General features: G+C 39.2%; 1 protein-coding gene across 6 annotated transcripts in view; it reads left to right on the plus strand.

Annotated features, from left to right (window-relative positions):
- Positions 1 to 17,804, plus strand: part of KMT2C (lysine methyltransferase 2C) — a 198,163-nt gene that overhangs the window by 62,586 nt on the left and 117,773 nt on the right. For all 6 annotated transcript variants that reach the window (XM_054991675.1, XM_054991677.1, XM_054991678.1 and 3 more), the window contains exons 3-6: positions 4,667 to 4,805; positions 8,622 to 8,831; positions 12,307 to 12,452; positions 16,393 to 16,502. In XM_054991675.1, coding sequence (XP_054847650.1) covers positions 4,667 to 4,805; positions 8,622 to 8,831; positions 12,307 to 12,452; positions 16,393 to 16,502 — 605 coding nt within the window. The remainder of the gene's footprint in view (positions 1 to 4,666; positions 4,806 to 8,621; positions 8,832 to 12,306; positions 12,453 to 16,392; positions 16,503 to 17,804) is intronic.

The raw sequence follows: 17,804 nt of genomic DNA on the forward strand, positions 1-17,804 counted from the left end.
TTTTAAAAAATCTGATTTTTTTGATTTTTTAAAAAAAACCATTGATTTTTATCCACCCTGGTCCCATGTTACTTGGTCATTGGCCACTTCCTTGCCCTGTTAGTCCCCTAGAGATTGTTTGAAGGGTTGTTTCTTGGAAAGGTTGGGAAACTTTTTTATTCTGCAAGATTTTCCCAGATTTATTCTGTTGGATTCTCTGTGTGTGTGTGTTTTGCCTGGTTGTCTTTGATGTTTTGTTGTGCTCTGCCATGTTGATTTAATTTTTGGTATTGTGAGTCACACTGAGTTTATGGAGAGCTGAGGTATACATTTGTAAAAATAAGTATAAGTGATGGATTTGGCTCCCTTCTAAAAGGGGTGTTTTCTTTGTAGCTCAAAGAAGCTGTGATTAGACCCTTTCTTAAGAAGTCATAAGAGGGATGTGGGCAGTTGCTGACCTTTGTCTAATATTAGCCTTTGGACAAGGTGTTTTAGCAGGTTGTGGCAGATCAAGTGCAGGTATTTGAGAGAGCCAGTTTGGTTGTAGTGGTTAAGAGCACGGGACTCTAATCTGGAGAACTGGGTTTGATTCCTCACTCCTCCACTTGAAGCCAGCTGGGTGACCTTGGGTCAGTCACAGCTTCTAGCTCTCTCAGCCCCACCCACCTCACAGGGTGTTTTGTTGTGGGGATAATAATGACATACTTTGTAAACCGTTCTGAGTGGGTGTTAAGTCATTCTGGTGGTATATAAATCGGTTGTTGTTGTTGTTTCTGGATGAAACATCTGTCTTTAACCTCTTTCAGTCTGGCTTTGGCCCAGACTTGGGACTGCAAACAGCACTAGTTGGACTTGTAGAGCTACCTGCAGCATTTGGTATGGTTGACCATGTTTTGGTGCATTGACTTGTATCAAGGTTTGGAATAAAAGGGACAGACCTGTGTTGGTTTTGCTTGTTTCTTATTGGCAGGAAACAGAGTTACTATAAGAGAGGCAGAGTCTGACGGACCCCAAGGATCCATTTCATCATCAGTGCTCTTTAATGTTTATGTAAGACCATTGGCTGAGATCATCAGGAGCTTTGGGGAGGGTTGAACTTGTCACCAATACGCTGGTACCCAGTATTATATCTCATTATCCAAGTCTCCAAAGGCTGCTGTTCAGGTCTTGGGCCAGTGTCTTCAGGTTGTGGTAAGCAAATAGATGCTTAATACAGAGAAAGTAGACATGATGCTGGTTGGGAAGGCAGAAAGTTTTGCTAGTGTTGATTTATCAGACTTACATGGAGTTAAGCATTCCATAGTAAAGCTTAAAAGCTTGGATGTGTTCCTGGACCCAGCCTTGTTAATGAATGAGCAGGTTGGAGCTGCTGTTAGGAGTGGCTTCTTTCAGTTACATCTGCTGACCTGGCTATGCTGATCCCCACTACCATAAACTCTATATTGGACTACTATAATGTACTGTATGTGAGACTGCCTTTGAAGATGTCTCAAGCTCATGTTGATTCAAAATGTGGAAGCAAGGTTATTCTCTGGAGTCAGTCAGTCACTTGGAACAAGGATTCCCAACCTTTTTGGTATGGTGACTCACAAGTCCACGTTAACTTTGTATTTTGACTTCTGTATTTTAATTTTGTTAATTGGACTATTATCATTGCAATTTGGTTGTGGCATTGCTTGCTGCCTTAAGTCCAAGGAGGAAAAGAGGGATAGAAATGCTTAAATAAATCAGTGGAGAGGACTTACAGAATCCAGCCTCATGTTGGTGATTATCAAATGATTTGGTTTTAATACTATCACGCAGCAACGCTCTTAATCCTGATTAAATTAGGCAAGCCACCTTTGTAAACTGAACAAAAGAGGTGGGTTTTGAGCTGTGTGGTTCCTCAGACTAGCATCCTGTTGTAAACACTGCACTGTTCAAGATTAGACATGGGCACGAATCGAAATATGAAGCATTTTTTTTCACAAAACAGCGTTTTGTGGGGCTGTGGTTATCATAAAATTCACGACTTTTTGGCCTGTTTTGTTAGCTTCATGAACGATTTGTAATTGCAGACAGGCTGGCGTTGATCCATTTATTCCCTAGGCAACAATGGGCCCAGACCTTTTGTTACCATTGGAAACCCCAGTCATAGCCCACTTACCCTTGATTGGCAGCTCTCCTAGCCATCTGGAGAGTTTCCATTCTGCCCTATACAGTCAGGAGCTGGGGGGCCAATCCCCTAGGCAACCAAGGAGGTGGGCCTTCTGTAGCCATGGACACACCAATCTCTCCCCTCCAAACCCTGCTAGGCAGGTCTGTTAGCTAACCACAGACCTCCTGTTCTGATCTATGTCAGTGTTTTGCTGGGATTGGAGTGGGAGAGTGTGTGGAAGGATTTGAGATTGTGCTTTTGGCGGTGGCTGCTTTAAAGAGACTGAAAGAAGCCTCTTATTTCCAGCTCTTGGCCTTGCTGTGGGAAGGTCTTTGGGTGAGGGTGCCTTTTTTCCTCTATTCCACCCCACCCCTCTCTCCATCTTCCTGGCCCGGCTCCACCACAGCTGGTCCTTCGTCCTCCTCTGATCCAGCAACTCCCAGCCCGTTTCAGTCATGCAGTCTGGCAGCACTTCCCTTCCCACCCTTCCCGATCAACATATTGCAAACTGGGAAGGTGGGTGGAGGAGAGCTTGCTGAAGTTTCCTCGCGAGTTTGACATCTCCAGGTATGAAGAGGGCCACTGAAATGCCCCGGGTTCTGATGAATCACGAAACTAACGAATCGTTTCGGCAAATGTGTCAATTTCATGAAGATTCGTGATTCGTGGATCGCAATGAAACACAAAACTCTCATTTTAGGCTTTCTCTGTTTCATGCCCATGTCTATTTAAGATGTATGGACTTCTGACCTTGAAGTACTCAATATAGTTCCCTATGTTTACAGTATGGAGAAGGAACAGCAGCAAATCTAGTAGCAATTTAAGGACTTTTATTTTACTTTGTTGTGGGATACACATTTGTGGATTTTAGCCTGCTCCACCAGTTTGTGTAGTGTCTAAGAGTGGCAAAACTCTAATCTGGAGAGACAAGTTTGATTCACCACTCTTCTGCTTGAAGCCAGCTGGGCGACCTTGGGTCAATCACAGCCTCTTGGAGCTCTCTCAGCCCCACCCACCTCACAGGGTGACTGTTGTGAGGATGATTTGGAATCTTGGCAATACAAGGATATTGAAAACAAAGGGTGCAATCCCAAGAACATTTTCCTGGGATTAAGCCCCATTGAACAAAATGAGACTGACCTGCTGATCAGGCCTGCTTCACATTTCACTGTTCACATTTCAGTGCCAATTCTAGTATTTTGAGTGGGAGTTCTTGTTCCACTTCCTCCGTGCATAATTTTGCACAGATTTTTAATATTCTACCTTAATCATTTCTTTTTTGTAAAACAGAAACATCTCAAATGATTTAGCCTTTCTTCATAGTTAAGGTGCCCTGATTTTTTTTTTATCATTATGGATGCTCTTTCAGTTACAGCTTGTTTTTATATGCTTAATAACGCTGTCTTTAATAATATAACATTTGTCTGGAAGAGATGTTAGGATAACTGGCTAATATTATTCTTAAAAATTGCTGCTAAGTTTATTACTTTCTAGTCCATTGGTAAAGAGGCCAATTTCAGTGATAAGATGCATATTTTTCTTTGGAGATCAACAAGTTTCTCTTGTGAGTTCTTTAAAAACCCTTGAGTATATGTCATCTGGACTTCTGAACTGCTTAGCTGATTCAGTCTGAAGAAATCTTCCCCCCAGATAGTGGTTCCAACTTGGATAACTGCCCAGCATCTTCCACAATGATGAATGGAGTAAACAAATTCATCCAGGTTCTCTCTGTAATTTCCCTATCTTCTTAAGCATAAGAGGCTTTGTTGTTAATAAATGTACATACGCCTCTCTGCTTCTTTAACAAGTAGAGATGCCATGTTCCCAGTTGGGGTGGGGGATCTCCTGTCCCCAGCTTCTGTTACTCTCCACAGCTTCGGTGGCCTGCAAGAGAGAGAAAAAGTTTAAATTACTGTCAGCATGATGTTACATCACTTCCAAGGAAAACCCAGAAGTGATGTCACACCACTCTAGGAATTGCCAGAAACTCTGTGGATTACAAAATCAGTTTCACTTTCTCTTCAGCTTTCTTTTGTGACTCTGAAACCACACCCACTACAACCATTAACTCTTTCCCTTTCCATGGGAAAATTATCCATTTGAGCTTTAACACCTCTGCCTCTGCATACATTAGTGAACTAGAAAATACAATCTTTGTCTGTATTGGTTGTATAACATTTTATTTTTTTATTTGTCAATTTAAAAGGGTAAACATACTGATATAAATATAATCAGAGACATAAGTCAATAAATATTGATGGTAGGGGATGTAAATGCTTTAACATTTAGTGTTGTATGGTCATATCTTGAAACATAAATGTACATATGTACAAATATGATAATGCCAAGCTATTTTAGTATTTTAATGCTAACGTATTTTATGTTGTTGGATTTTATTAAGCTTATATTTCTGATTTTGTAAGATTCCCTCTATGTTCCTGGGGTAGAAGATGGGCAGAATGAAAATAATCTAAATAAACGAAAGAATGAGATTCTCTTTTAGCGTTTTAAAGTAGAACCTTTAATGAATTTGCTCTTTTTGTCAAGCAGAAGTTAAAGAACACTCTTCAGAGGAGGACACCCAAACCGAAGTGGATGGTAACAAGAAGCTAACACCAGTTCTTCAGCGCTCCGTGTCTGAGGAGTCTGCAGGCTCCGTTGCCTCCATTGGTGTTGAAGCAAAAACCAGGTTAGAAAGCGAGATAGATGCTGGATCATTGCTGGGGAACAGGCTGCTGTCGCCTGAACAAGTGATTCACACAATGATGGGAGTGCAGACTTTCATCATTGTTACTTTTTGCTTTGAAGCATTAACCTGCGTGGGCAGCTTCTTTCTAAGTGTTCCTCCTATTAACAAACTGCACAAGAAATCATCAGTATTACTCAGCAGATTTAAAGACCTGTTGCAATTTGTTTATGGATTTAACATGTAAATATTTTTTGCTAATAAATATACATGCCTTTTTATATACAGGTGCCAATTGCTTATATGATTATTCTTAACCCTGTTACTTCAGAATACTCCAATTCCAAAGGGGAGTTACTCTGTAATAGATTTCACGCTTTATTTCTTTTCACAAATTCAGTTTTGATATTCCCTGGTCTCCATTTTTCTAGATACTCTGTATTGCAGTCCTGTGCCTGCTTCATTGCTTAAGTATAAATAAATGCTAAGCATTATTTTGATTAAAAACAAAACGTTTGCTACTTATCCCCTAAACTTAGGGTGCAAATACACCACTAATGAAATGTGCTGCACAGAAAAACGCAGATGCACTTAACATTTTAATGGCATTCCAGAAGTTCACCAGACAACATGCAATTACTGTTAACTTGCTTGTTAGCACTTGTATCAATAAAATGGAAACTGTAAAGAGTTTAAAGATTAATACTTTCTATCTTTATTGTTTGTGATAGAAAGATGGACCTGAATCAGATTTTGAAGCAAAGCTGGTCCTTATTCTACTTACAAATGTTGAATATTCCTAGAATGGTGGCACTTTTTTCCTTTTTTAGTGTTGTTAATAAAATCCAGAAAAGTTAGGACTATAATCTTTCATGATTCTATGTCAGTTGGGGTGTATGCATGCACCAATACTCATACACATAGAAAGGACAGGGCATTTTTAAAGGGACATTTGTGTCTTTGCCGCTCTAGGGTTTTTTCACATATGAGACTAAGGAGTTGTGAGGGTGATCTACCATTCCATGTTAGAGAGGTGATAGAGACATACACTGTTTTCTTTTGCTGTGGGTTTTTAGCATGTATTGATTAAAACAGGAAAACTGCATACAAAAATGGACGATGCAATATATTTTGTTTCTGAAGTAATCAACTACAATATTCGAGTCCAGTAGCACCTTAGAGACCAACTAGATTTCTAGAGTGTGAACTTTCAAAACTCCCTTCATCAGACATTTGATTTGGATGATTTGGCACAGGTCTGATTGACGAAGGGAGCTTTGACTCTCAGAAACTCACATCCTGGAAATCTAGTGATCTCTAAGGCGCAACTGGACCCGAATCTTGCTCAATCAACTACAGTTAGAGATTTCAGTTAAAGCAGAATTAAAATTTTTAACCCTCATCAGTGCCTACTAAGAAATAATAATGATCTCATTGCTCTAACATCTTAATATAATATGAAGTGATGAGTAATGCCAGGTCAACTATTGCTCATTGGCCCCCATCATAAAATGTTATTCTAAAAATATACCAAATATATTTGATCCTGCTAGTTAGTCTCTTATTAACTTATTCAGCACCTATTTGAAGGGTCAATACTGAATACTTTCTAACATTTGAATGTGGAAAAGGGCTTTTAAAAAATCTCTTAATCCCTAATTTGAGAAATGAAATTAGTCTTTTGTTTGCTCAAGCTGAATTGCAAAATATTCATAAGATCCTTTATTTGCTCAAAGCTTAAGGCAGCAATCCTTTGCATGCCTGCAAACAAAAAAGCCCCATTAATAATAGGTGGATTTACATCTGAGTCAACAAGGATAGAATCATGCTACAAAAATCTTTGGGTTTTTTGGGTCTGTATAGAAGTCATAATAGGGGTCATTATTAGTGTCCGTAGTTCACACAGTGACAGAAATCATGAAGCTCTTATGAAAACAAAACCAGTTTTGTGATTCCCAAGTTTGGGATGTGCAGAGCAAAATAAGTCTTTGGTCAGACAAAATAAGTACAAGCGGGATCATCAGTAATGAAAATACCCCTCCTCCATGGCCACGCCCTCACACACACACACTGTTTTAAAGGTAAGTTTACAGTAATACGTTAAACACAAGGTGGGTTGGCATTTCGTCCAAACCAAATATGATTCTTCTAATGTGTAAGGAGGCCTTGAATGTTTTGTGTCAAGCAATTTCTGTTATGTGTGTTGGCAAATTAAATAAAAGCATGTTATTAAGCAAGATCTTTTGCCTCACTACCTCTTAAATTTCTCTTCAAGAAGGGGGTGAAGCAATATAGTTCTCCTTGGTTAGTCATTACTTGCAGTGAAGAGGATGCAAATAGAGAGAAGAGGGAGGAAGGGGAGGGAGGTGTATCCTGAGAAAGCACCATCAGAAGCTGAATGCATTTGGAAATTTGGCTTCCATTTTTTCGGCACCTTTTTGGGACACAGGAAAATGCGCTTCCAGAAAAGGTGCTAACAAAAAGCTGAAGCCAAACAGCCTGCGACCGTTTTGAAAACAGAGATGTCTGAAGTCAAGGGGAAAAGCCACCAGTGTTCAATGAGTGGGCCCTCCCTTTAAGGATGTGTTGAAAGGGCCTAATTTGTCCAGTATAGTTGCTGGGCCAGCCTTACTATGAGGCCGAATGAAATGTAAGATTTTGGTTACTGTCCTACGGGACGTTGTTTGGATTTTCTGCATCTGGTGCTAAAATGTCTTGGGGAGTGATTAGAAGTTGTATCTGTCCCACAAGGAACAGTGGAGCCATTGTGTTATAGTGGTTAGAAAATTGCACTACGGTTTAGGAGACTTGGTTTCAGATCCTTGCTCAGCTATGAGTAGGATTGGGGTAACCTTGGGCCAGTTAAGCAGTTCTCAGGCTGATATATCTGATAGGGTTTAGGAAATAGGTATGAGTTCTCAAAGTGTGAGAAATACTGGTGTAGGAATATGTTTCTCATTGTTTAAGAGATGCTTCTGTGGTTATAAACAAAAATGAAGTTGAATTTAATTCACTTTTAAAAAAAATTTCAACAACTTTTATTAATTATAGAACGGAGACAATAACAATAAACATTAAATAGCAAATACATGGAGTAATAAGATTGCAGGTTTCGAAGAAAAACATTTAAAACACTTGTTTACTGTAATTTGTAGTTCACACACCACAAAAAAAATTCACAATATATTGGTATAGATAGTTTAGCTTGTAGTGCTAGACTTTCAATATATCTTGATAAAGATGGTTGGGAGGGAGTGTTTCGGTTTTGTCGATAAAATCTAAGAAAGACCACCATTTTTCATAATAGTTAGATGTAGAGGAATTAGCCGATAAATTGTCTGTTATTTTATCTATAATGAGCTGGTCCCACACTCTGGAGTACCAGTGGTTCAAGGATGGTGGAGACTGATTTTTCCAAAAATATGCTATTGAGGATTTTGCTATAGCAAGTAGGTTATTAATTAAATCTCGTTGAGGTGTTAGCACGTTTACCCCTTGCCATAGATTAATTGAGGCTCTAAGGTTATGTCGTTTGTTATTAATTTTATTTGCTTTGAAATCTCCTCCCAGAATGTTTTGATTTTAGGGCACTGCCACCAAAGGTGGGCAAACGTGCCTATTTTTCCGCATTTTTTCCAAAACATGGGTGAATATTTTGATGTGATGACAGATATTTAATTCACATTTTTAATAGTTCATCAGTAGTCATTAATATTCTGTTGGATAGCAAGATATTGATTTAGTCAAAAAAGTTCTATATTTGTGTCTTCAGTTAAACTCCTCTAAAAGTCAATCCTTCTTTTCTTTCGCTATCACTAGCAGAGAACAGTTCTGCGCCTTTTGTTACTGTGGGGAACGAAGCTCATTAGGACAAGGAGAACTAAAAAAATTCAGTCCGACACCAGGGTTTATCACTCCATGGAACAACCAGCCTTTAAAGAAGAGCGAAACTGGGGAAGGCAGCAGTGGCATTTCTGAGAGTACTCCAAGGCAGAACTCAGTCCCACGCAAATCAAAAGGACAAAAGAAGTAAGGCTTTCCGTCCTTAAAAGAATAAAACTCTTTATTTGATATTCTGCTGTTCTGTGTAAGTAAATGTGTAGTAGTAGCATGTTTTTAAAAATAGACACAGTTCTAAGTTGTTAGCAATAGTCTTGCATGTTTTGTCTAAGCAGAAGCCAAAATCATCAAACATGTTGACTTGTAAAATATGAATGTCTTTATCAAAAGTATTATTGCAGAAGTGGTAAAAGTAGAATCTAAATAAAATTTTGATGTGCAGCTAAAGATACTGAAGTGCCACCGTTCATTTATTGTTATGCACTGACTTGAGTGATGGGCTTTAACGTGGGAAATCCCATTTCATATCACTGCTCAGATAATTGCAAAAATTGTTGTCTCTCAGTTTATACCTACATCACAAGTTGTTTTAATATTACAACTTTGTCTTCCTTTGAATGAAGGACATGATACAAATGGCTGCTATTAGTCCAGTCAACTTTCTAGTCTTGTTTCTCTGCAAAACTTGTAAGAAGTAGCCTGCAATTTGATGACTACAACGTTCTGTGTAGTCGTCCCATTTTGTAGCCACTAGTGTTATCTAACATAGTGTTTTGTGTGCTAGTGTCTGTATCAATAGATCAATAATTATTTTGAGAAATAACAAGTGATGCATTTTCATTCAATGTGAACTACATTTTATTGTTACAGAAATGGAATAAAGTACATCAAGTTATTGGAAAGTGGAGGGTTTCTTTTTGTTCAGCAGACTTCAAAAAACATAGTTCTGATGTTGAATTTATGTTGGTTTTATCCTAGCTAGTCACTTTCTTAATGGGCTGCTTTGCTACCCTTTGGATTCTGTTGTGCTGGCTGTTTAGTAGAGGGTTTTGTAGCCTATGGGAAAGTGCAAAATTAATTTAGCTTGGAACAACTACCCAGCTCTGTCCCCCGAGGATGGTGATGTAATCATACCCAAGTGCCATGCTGGCTGGCATCCAAGGTTAGGTACTAAAGCGATTGTTGTGTTGGAGCTCTCTGATTGGTGGTGAGCCCTGGACTCCTGCCAATAGAATGAAGCAGTAAAGTAAGAAATGAAACAATAACAAAGAGAAATCAGCCTTTTAAAAGGACTTAAGGTAGACTATTTTAAGGAAAACCTGGGTGATCAAAAAGTCATATATCACACTGAAAGCACTGTAAATGTTTGTATGGCTATATAAATATTTTTAAAGTATTCTGAATCTGTTCTTATCAGTTGCAACTTAACTTGACATTTTTATAAGATAAACGAGCATTTATGCTTAAAAATGGTTATCAGTATACTATTCATTTTCAATTTGACGTCTTTCTCAGTGCCTCTATAGATTGCTTTCTTTTATGAAACAAGCAAATAGCTAATGTTTGTATTTAAACTAAAAGCTTGATTTTTAAAAAATGTCTGTCATGTTATCCTGCATTCCCTTGATTTGTTTTTCTATTGCCTACCAATTTATCCTGATGGAAATGTTTTGTATAATACAAGATGATTTACCTATTTAGTTTGGTTTTTTGCTGTAGATACAGGGCATTCAGGTTGGCTCATAACAATCATAAAACAAACTATTTGTAAATCTTAAAATGTTATTATATAAATTAGTCACAACATAAAACAGAAGAGGACATGTTGCTGCCAATCAGTCCATCAGTCACTCCTATGAAACGTATTCTGGAACACGAAAGTTTTCAATTTGTCTGGAAGGCTTATAAAGATAGTCCATGACTCTGGGATCCTTTATCTATTATGCATGGTAGGGAATTCCACAACCTAGTGATGGAAGCTAAAAAGGCTCTCCTACAAGTCCTCAGCAGCCTCACCCCAGACAAGGCAGGTTCCCACAGGAAGACCTTCCTCATTGTTGGGATTCAGGCAGGTTGGTGTGGGATACAGTGATCATTCAAGTTACATGCATTTTCTGTTAAAAGGAGTAAACATTTAGGTAAAACTTTAGTGATCCAAATCAAGATGTGTGGTATATTTGTAAAAGGATCACAGAGTCATGGAATTTTTAAAATTTTATTTTTATTGAAAATAAAAAATTAAACCTTATACACAAATAAGCATTTGACAACAATAGTAAGAAATCATCCATAAAAGGTTTCCAAATATCTAACATTAAGTCCATCGGCAGTTGTCTATATTCCATATGTTCGAAGGACCACAGAGCCATGGACTTGATACTACAACAGTAGCCTTACACTGATCATTTTGCATAACTTGTGCCCTCAGTATGAAAAAAGGCCAGAGGCATTGCAGAAAGGTTACCACAAATCACGTAGATTCACATAAATGCAGTTTGCCACGGAATAGGAAAAGATAGAGACCCGCTGTTCCAGTGTCAACTTTGGCCTTTCTGTAACATCTGAAGGGTGTTAAAAGGGCAGAAAGCAGTACTAAGGACATCATCTGCTACCCCACATGGCTGACTTTCCTGGGATCCACTCCTTTCTATAGTGCGTGAAGCACCCATCTGTGAAATGCCTTCTTTTTCAGTTTGTCCCCCAATCAATGGGTTATTTTTAATGGCGGTATTACGGTATTTGGTCTCTAAGTCTGGGTGTTTTTCATCATTATTTCTAACTCTTGATTTTATTACGTATATATAATGTTACCTAATGCTTTTGCTGTATGTCGGAAACTGCCTTATAAGATATGGCTACAAGTTTACAGGGTAGAAATTTCTGAAATAAGTTGCTCTGATAGAGAGAATAGGCTAGTGAGGGATCTGTCACAGGAATGATCAGTTTATGCTGGCTGGGGGCAGCTCCTTTCTGATTCCAAATAATTCTTAATATGATCCCATCCACCACATCTTCCCAAGTGAAATATTGAGACACAAATATGTTACCCAGCTGCTTGTTTCTGTTTATGTGATTCACTGATATTTATGCAAATTTCATAGAGAGAAGACGCATCTTTTTCCCCTTAGATGATCATTACTGGGGCACCAGAATAAAATAGTTTATCGTAAACTTCTCCTCTGCAGTGGCCTTCTTTGTTCCCTCATATTCCACAGAGCTGCAGCTTTCAATCTCAAAAGTCTTTGTGACTGGTTATTTTTCTTCTGTATAGTCTCCCATTTCCTGTTCCCCTTTTGAGAATGTGTGTAGTTTGTTGTAATCCTATTCCTAAATGAATGAAAAATTATGTGGGAAGCTACTTGTGTAGTTGTTAGTGTAGCTGTATAATAAAAGTAGATCTGTTTATCCGATATAAAATGTCCATTATAAATTGGAATTGCCCTAGAATAAGCCAACACTTTCAATTGGACTACTGAGCTATTAGCAATATAAAATAAGAATCCAAAATGCAGCCACGTCTTAGATCAGCTCAGTATACTTGTCAGCTGCTTGAATGCTGTTCTATACATTTATCTGTTTCCAATGTTTTAACATAACACAAATTACCTTGTAATTCAAATTCTGTTTGTTCCAAATATGTAACCAACTCTTGTGTTTCATGTAGAGAGAAGTCTCATCTGAGTATAACATCATGCACAAGTACAAGCACTCAAACTACTCCTGATGATCAGGTAGTCAGATTCTGGGATGAACTCAAAATGGTTGGCCTACCAGATGACATTGATGTCCAAGCCTTATTTGAGCCAACAGGTAACGTGTTGTCTCCGAGATGCTTAATGAGCAGAATGCTACTGCTATCAAAACAGTTCATGTTTTAATGTTTGTTTCATTAGTATAGGTGTTTTTATAATTAGACATAATGCTAGACATTATAGTAAAATATAGCGGCAGTATTATAACCATATAAATATAAGCCTTTAGAAGTTGTTATATGTATTCTTCCACAACATCAGTATTGAACCTGCAGATCAGATACTGATTTCCGTAAGAGTATACTGCAGGACTTATAATCAATATTGTTGTGTAAATTTTAAAACACTTAAGTTTTTCTTTCAAGCTATAAATGACTTCGGTTGTTGTGGGTTTTCCGGGCTGTATTGCCGTGGTCTTGGCATTGTAGTTCCTGACGTTTCGCCAGCAGCTGTGGCTGGCATCTTCAGAGGTGTAGCACCAAAAGACAGAGATCTCTCAGTGTCGAGAGAGAGACACTGAGAGATCTCTGTCTTTTGGTGCTACACCTCTGAAGATGCCAGCCACAGCTGCTGGCGAAACGTCAGGAACTACAATGCCAAGACCACGGCAATACAGCCCGGAAAGCCCACAACAACCATCATTCTCCGGCCGTGAAAGCCTTCGACAATACATATAAATGACTTCGTTCACTTGTGTTTTATTTGATGTTGTACTTTATGTGTATGAAGGTGTGCTATACTGTAGCACACTATCTACTTCAGTTGGTGTTGGGCAGAAGTCTTTCTAGCCCTGGTACCTGAGAGACTTTATGTAAGAGGCTGAGCCTGGAACATTTGCATGCAACCACCTGTGCTTCGGCCTCTCCCCAGTAATATGAACAATAACATATTTACTTGCAGAATAAAAATATATGAATTCAGACTCTGCTCTTACCTCTTAGTTTTGCAGAACTGAATTACAGTTGTTTGTAGACATACTTGAACATATTTGCATGCTAACATTTGAAGCTGAGATTTGGTAAAGCTAATGATTCATACTAAGTCATACTCAACTTTCCGCAGCTAAAATTACAAGAAAACTATTAGTATGGCTCACTCATAACCTTCATGGTTAGTCACTTTATGAAGGAGGCTGAGGGAATTCTGGGGCTTGCATGTGACCGGTTAGTGATTTTTTAAAAGAACTTATTACATCTTATCTATTACTTCTTATTACATCTTATCTATTACTTCTTTCTACCTGCCTGGCTCTTAAAAGTTACATGCATAGTATTTCCAAGAAATTTCCTATCCAGGCACTGTTCAGGTCCAAAGCTGCTTAGCGTCATCAAGGTTGCTTTTGTGAAATGCCTTCTGAACTACCCTCTAGTTTTCTGGTGAGCTGTACTCTCTTGCTACATCCCAACTGGTTTTCTGTCAAAGCAGAAGTAACTTATTAGTTGGCTGTGTGTGAGGCGAGAATGAAGCATGCAAACTTAGCAATTCTCCAGACATACGTAGTGGTGAACTATGGTTTGTTGTAATGCATGAGTCATGGTGTAGTGTACCATTAGGAGAACATGCACTCTGAGAAAGCACAATGCTGACCATTGGGCAGGTACTGCTGAAATATTTTGTTGGCCTGTATACAACCTCTGCCTTTGGCTTTCACATCCTAATAGATTGGCTGCTAAGCTGTAGTAAGGGGAAGGGATGGATCCTTCAATATAAAAATGAGACATGAGTCTACACCCTATGGAAAAATGGTCAAGTGAAATAAAATAATTGGGTCATGGTTTAATTAATTTTTATGGCTCTTGTATGAAAACAAGGCAAGGAAGCCACGTCTAGCTGCAGAGGTGAATTTCTCTTTGATCTTTGGATTACAAATATGTCACTTCTAAGAATACAGTAGTAGAGAAAAAATACTGTTACTTCTCTACCAATTCTTGCTGTAAGAAGCTGTGAGTCATCTAGACCTCACCTAGAGTATTGTGTTCACATTTGGGCACAACAATTTCAGAAGTATGTAGACAAGCTGGAATGCATCCAGAGGAGGGCAACGAAGATGGTGAGAGGTCTGGAGACCAAGTCTTATGAGGAAAGGTTGAAGGAGCTCGGTATGTTTAGCCTGGAGAGGAGACACCTGAGAGATGACATGATAACTATCTTCAAGTACTTGAAGGGCTGTCATATAGAGAATGGTGCGGAATTGTTTTCCGTTGCCCTAAAAGGTCGGACCAGAGCGAACAAGTTGAAATTAAATCAAGAGTTTTCAGCTAAACATTAGGAAGAACTTCTTGACAGTTAGAGCGTTCCCTCAGTGGAATAGGCTTCCTTGGGAGGTGGTGGGCTCTCCTTTGGGGGGTTTTAAGCAGAGGCTAGATGGCCATCTGACAGCAATGCTGATTCTGTGAACCTGAGCAGATCATGAAAGGGACAGCAGGAAGGGGTTACACCAGTGCTTAGTTCTTGTGGCCCCTTCTTACATGCCCAGGGTAATGCTGATCACCACTTTGGGGTCAGGAATCCATTTTCCCCAGGCCAGTTTGGCTAGGGATCTGGATCTAGGAGACTCGAATATCTGTTGTCCAGTCTCAGATGTATCATAGCAAGGTGACTGAACAAGTGGTTGCTGGACAACTCCAGGGATTCCTGGATGAAAAAAATTGTTTGGATCCATTTCAGTCTGGTTTCAGGCTTGGCTGCGGGACTGAAACAGCCTTGGTTGCCTTGGTAGATGACCTGTGCCAGGAGCTGGATAAAGGCAGTTCAGTCCTGTTGATTCACCTGGACCTCTCAGAGGCTTTTAGTACTGTCAGTTATGGTATACTTCTGGATTGCCTTTCAGGGTTAGGACTGGCAGGAGGCACCATTCAGTAGTGGTTTCAGTCCTACCTTGATGGTAGTGTCAGAGGTGGTCTGGGGTACTGCTGCTCAGCCCCTTGGCCTATGGCCTACAGGGTCCATCTTGTCCCCCATGCTTTTCAACATCTGTATGAAGCTGCTGAGAAAAGTCATCTGGGCTGGGTCATCACCAATATGTGGATGGTATTCAGCTTGTCTCATGCTTCCAGCGGATCCCAAGGAAGCTGTGGGAATTGTGAACAAGTGTCTGGAGGCAGTTTGGGATGGATAAAGGCTAATGAAACTTAAAGCCCAACAAAATGGAAGTGCTACTGGTGGAAGAAAGGGTTGCCCCAGGAATTGAGATGTCTGCTGTTCTGGATGGGGTTGTACTCACCCTAAAGAAGCAGGTTTATATCTTGGGGATTCTGCTGGAGCCAGGTTTCCTGCTGGAAAAGCAGGTGGCAATGGTGGCCAGGAATGCCTTTCACCAGATTTGGCTGGTGAGCCAACTGCTGCCTTTCCTGGGCAAAAATTATCTGCTGTGGTGGTACATACCCTGGTAACACTGGACTACTGCAGCATGCTGTACATGGAGCGGCCCTTAAAGAGAATGGAGAGACTACAGTTGGTGCAAAATGCTGTGGCCATTGGGACCATATCACTCCAGTTTTGTTCCATCTATGCTGGTTTCCAATTTGCTTCCAGTCACAATTCAAGATGCTGCCATTGACCTTTAAAGCTCTGTATGGTTTGGAGCCAGCATACCTTAAAGACTACGAACTTCCATATAAACCTATCAAACCACTGTATTAATCTTTAGAGGCCATACTTTGGGTGTACCTGCTGTCTGAAGCTAGATGGGTGGCAACCTGAGATTATCCCGTTCTGTCATTGTCTTACTCCAGTGGGTGAAGACTTTTGTTTTGTCTGGCATTCCCTTACTGATTTTCATTAACTCTTCCTTCCTCTCATTCATGTGTTCTGTTTTGTTTTTTATAAATTTATGTGTGTTTTAATGTTTTATTCATGTTTCATGTTTTAATATTTTTATTACTCACTGCCTTGGGAACCATAAACTGGATGGAAATGTGGCTTAAAATGTTTTAACTACATAAATAAATTAAAGACTGTAAAACTGATCAATTCTTTTGCTGATCATCATCTTTTAGGTCATTGTTGGGCTCATCACCGCTGTGCGGAATGGTCACTGGGAGTATGCCAGACTGAAGAGCCGCTACCAGTGAACGTGGACAAAGCTGTAGTCTCAGGGAGCACAAAAGTGAGTTGAAACTAATTACGTTTCCACACTTTAGCTTTGTTTGAAATTGTATAAAATGTCGTGAATGCAAAAAAAAAATCACATAACTAATGCAGTGATGACATTTACATCTTCTTAATTCAAAATATGTTTTCCTCTGCATGATACATGTTTTACAAATATTAATGTTGACAGAACAAAAGATAGAAAAGAGGAGCGTTTTCTTTTTCCAAAGGAGACCTCTTCTGTGAACAAGTATTCTGGTAATAATTGGAATTGCTTCTTGCGATGATCTAAATGGTACACATTATGTTCCCAAGAAATCTTTTGCCAGCTATGTATGTCCCAAGTCAACCATGAATTGTTTTCTATTCTTCCCTTCTCATAAAGATGCAGAGTAGAAGGGTTCTTTCAAAAAGAGTCCTTCAGGTGGTTTCTACATTTTGAAGCACTCAGACAATGCGATGTGTGTACATAATAGGCCAAGCTAAGTTTGATCCTGACTAAAATAAATAGGTTTACAAACTCCTCAGATAGTTTTGAAAAGCAGTGTATAAATAATACAGGGAAGTTCATAACGTAAAACTGATGAAATACTTTGTTCTTATTTATTGTTTAGAAAACATATATGCCACTTCTCCAGATAACAGGCGGATAACATCAAGATTACAAAATCAAGTAAACAAACAATAAAACATATCAATAAAACAATGTAAGTCAGTAATTTCTATCAAACAAAGTCAATTAAAAAGCCAGTAAAAGCAAGCCAGGGTATAAATTACATAAAACACACACTATAAATTCACAATGGTACTAATGTGAGTAATAACACTTGTCCTTTGATAATTCCAGATGGGTAAGTGTGTTAGTCTGTAGCAGCAAAATAAAGCAGGAGTACAGCGGCACCTTAGAGACTAACAAAATTTATTCCAGCATTGAGTTTTTGCAACTCACTTAATCAGATGCTGGAATAGATTTTGTTGGTCTTTTAAGTTGTCACTGGACTTTTGTTTCATTTTGTTCTTCCACCATCTATGCCATACCACTTTTGAAAGTCCTCTCAGCTTCAAAAGCAGTTGGGTGTGAGTTAAGGGGGTGGAATTATCTTCAAGTGAACCAAGCTGAAGTCACACTTGAATGTGCAGAACAGGGTCCTGGCTCTTGTGCCCACCATCCTCCCCCAAAATACAGATTTTGCAAAGGCTTCATTCCGATATCATGGAATTCATGAATAGCACAGACGTGGTTTCCTGCTATGTTCATGTGCTGGGTTTCTCAACCGTGGTTTAATGCCAGTTCAGTATCCTGATTTGTGGGGAGGAC

This window comes from Eublepharis macularius, chromosome 11 (assembly GCF_028583425.1).
Source record: "Eublepharis macularius isolate TG4126 chromosome 11, MPM_Emac_v1.0, whole genome shotgun sequence".
NCBI classification, from domain to species: Eukaryota; Metazoa; Chordata; class Lepidosauria; order Squamata; family Eublepharidae; genus Eublepharis; species Eublepharis macularius.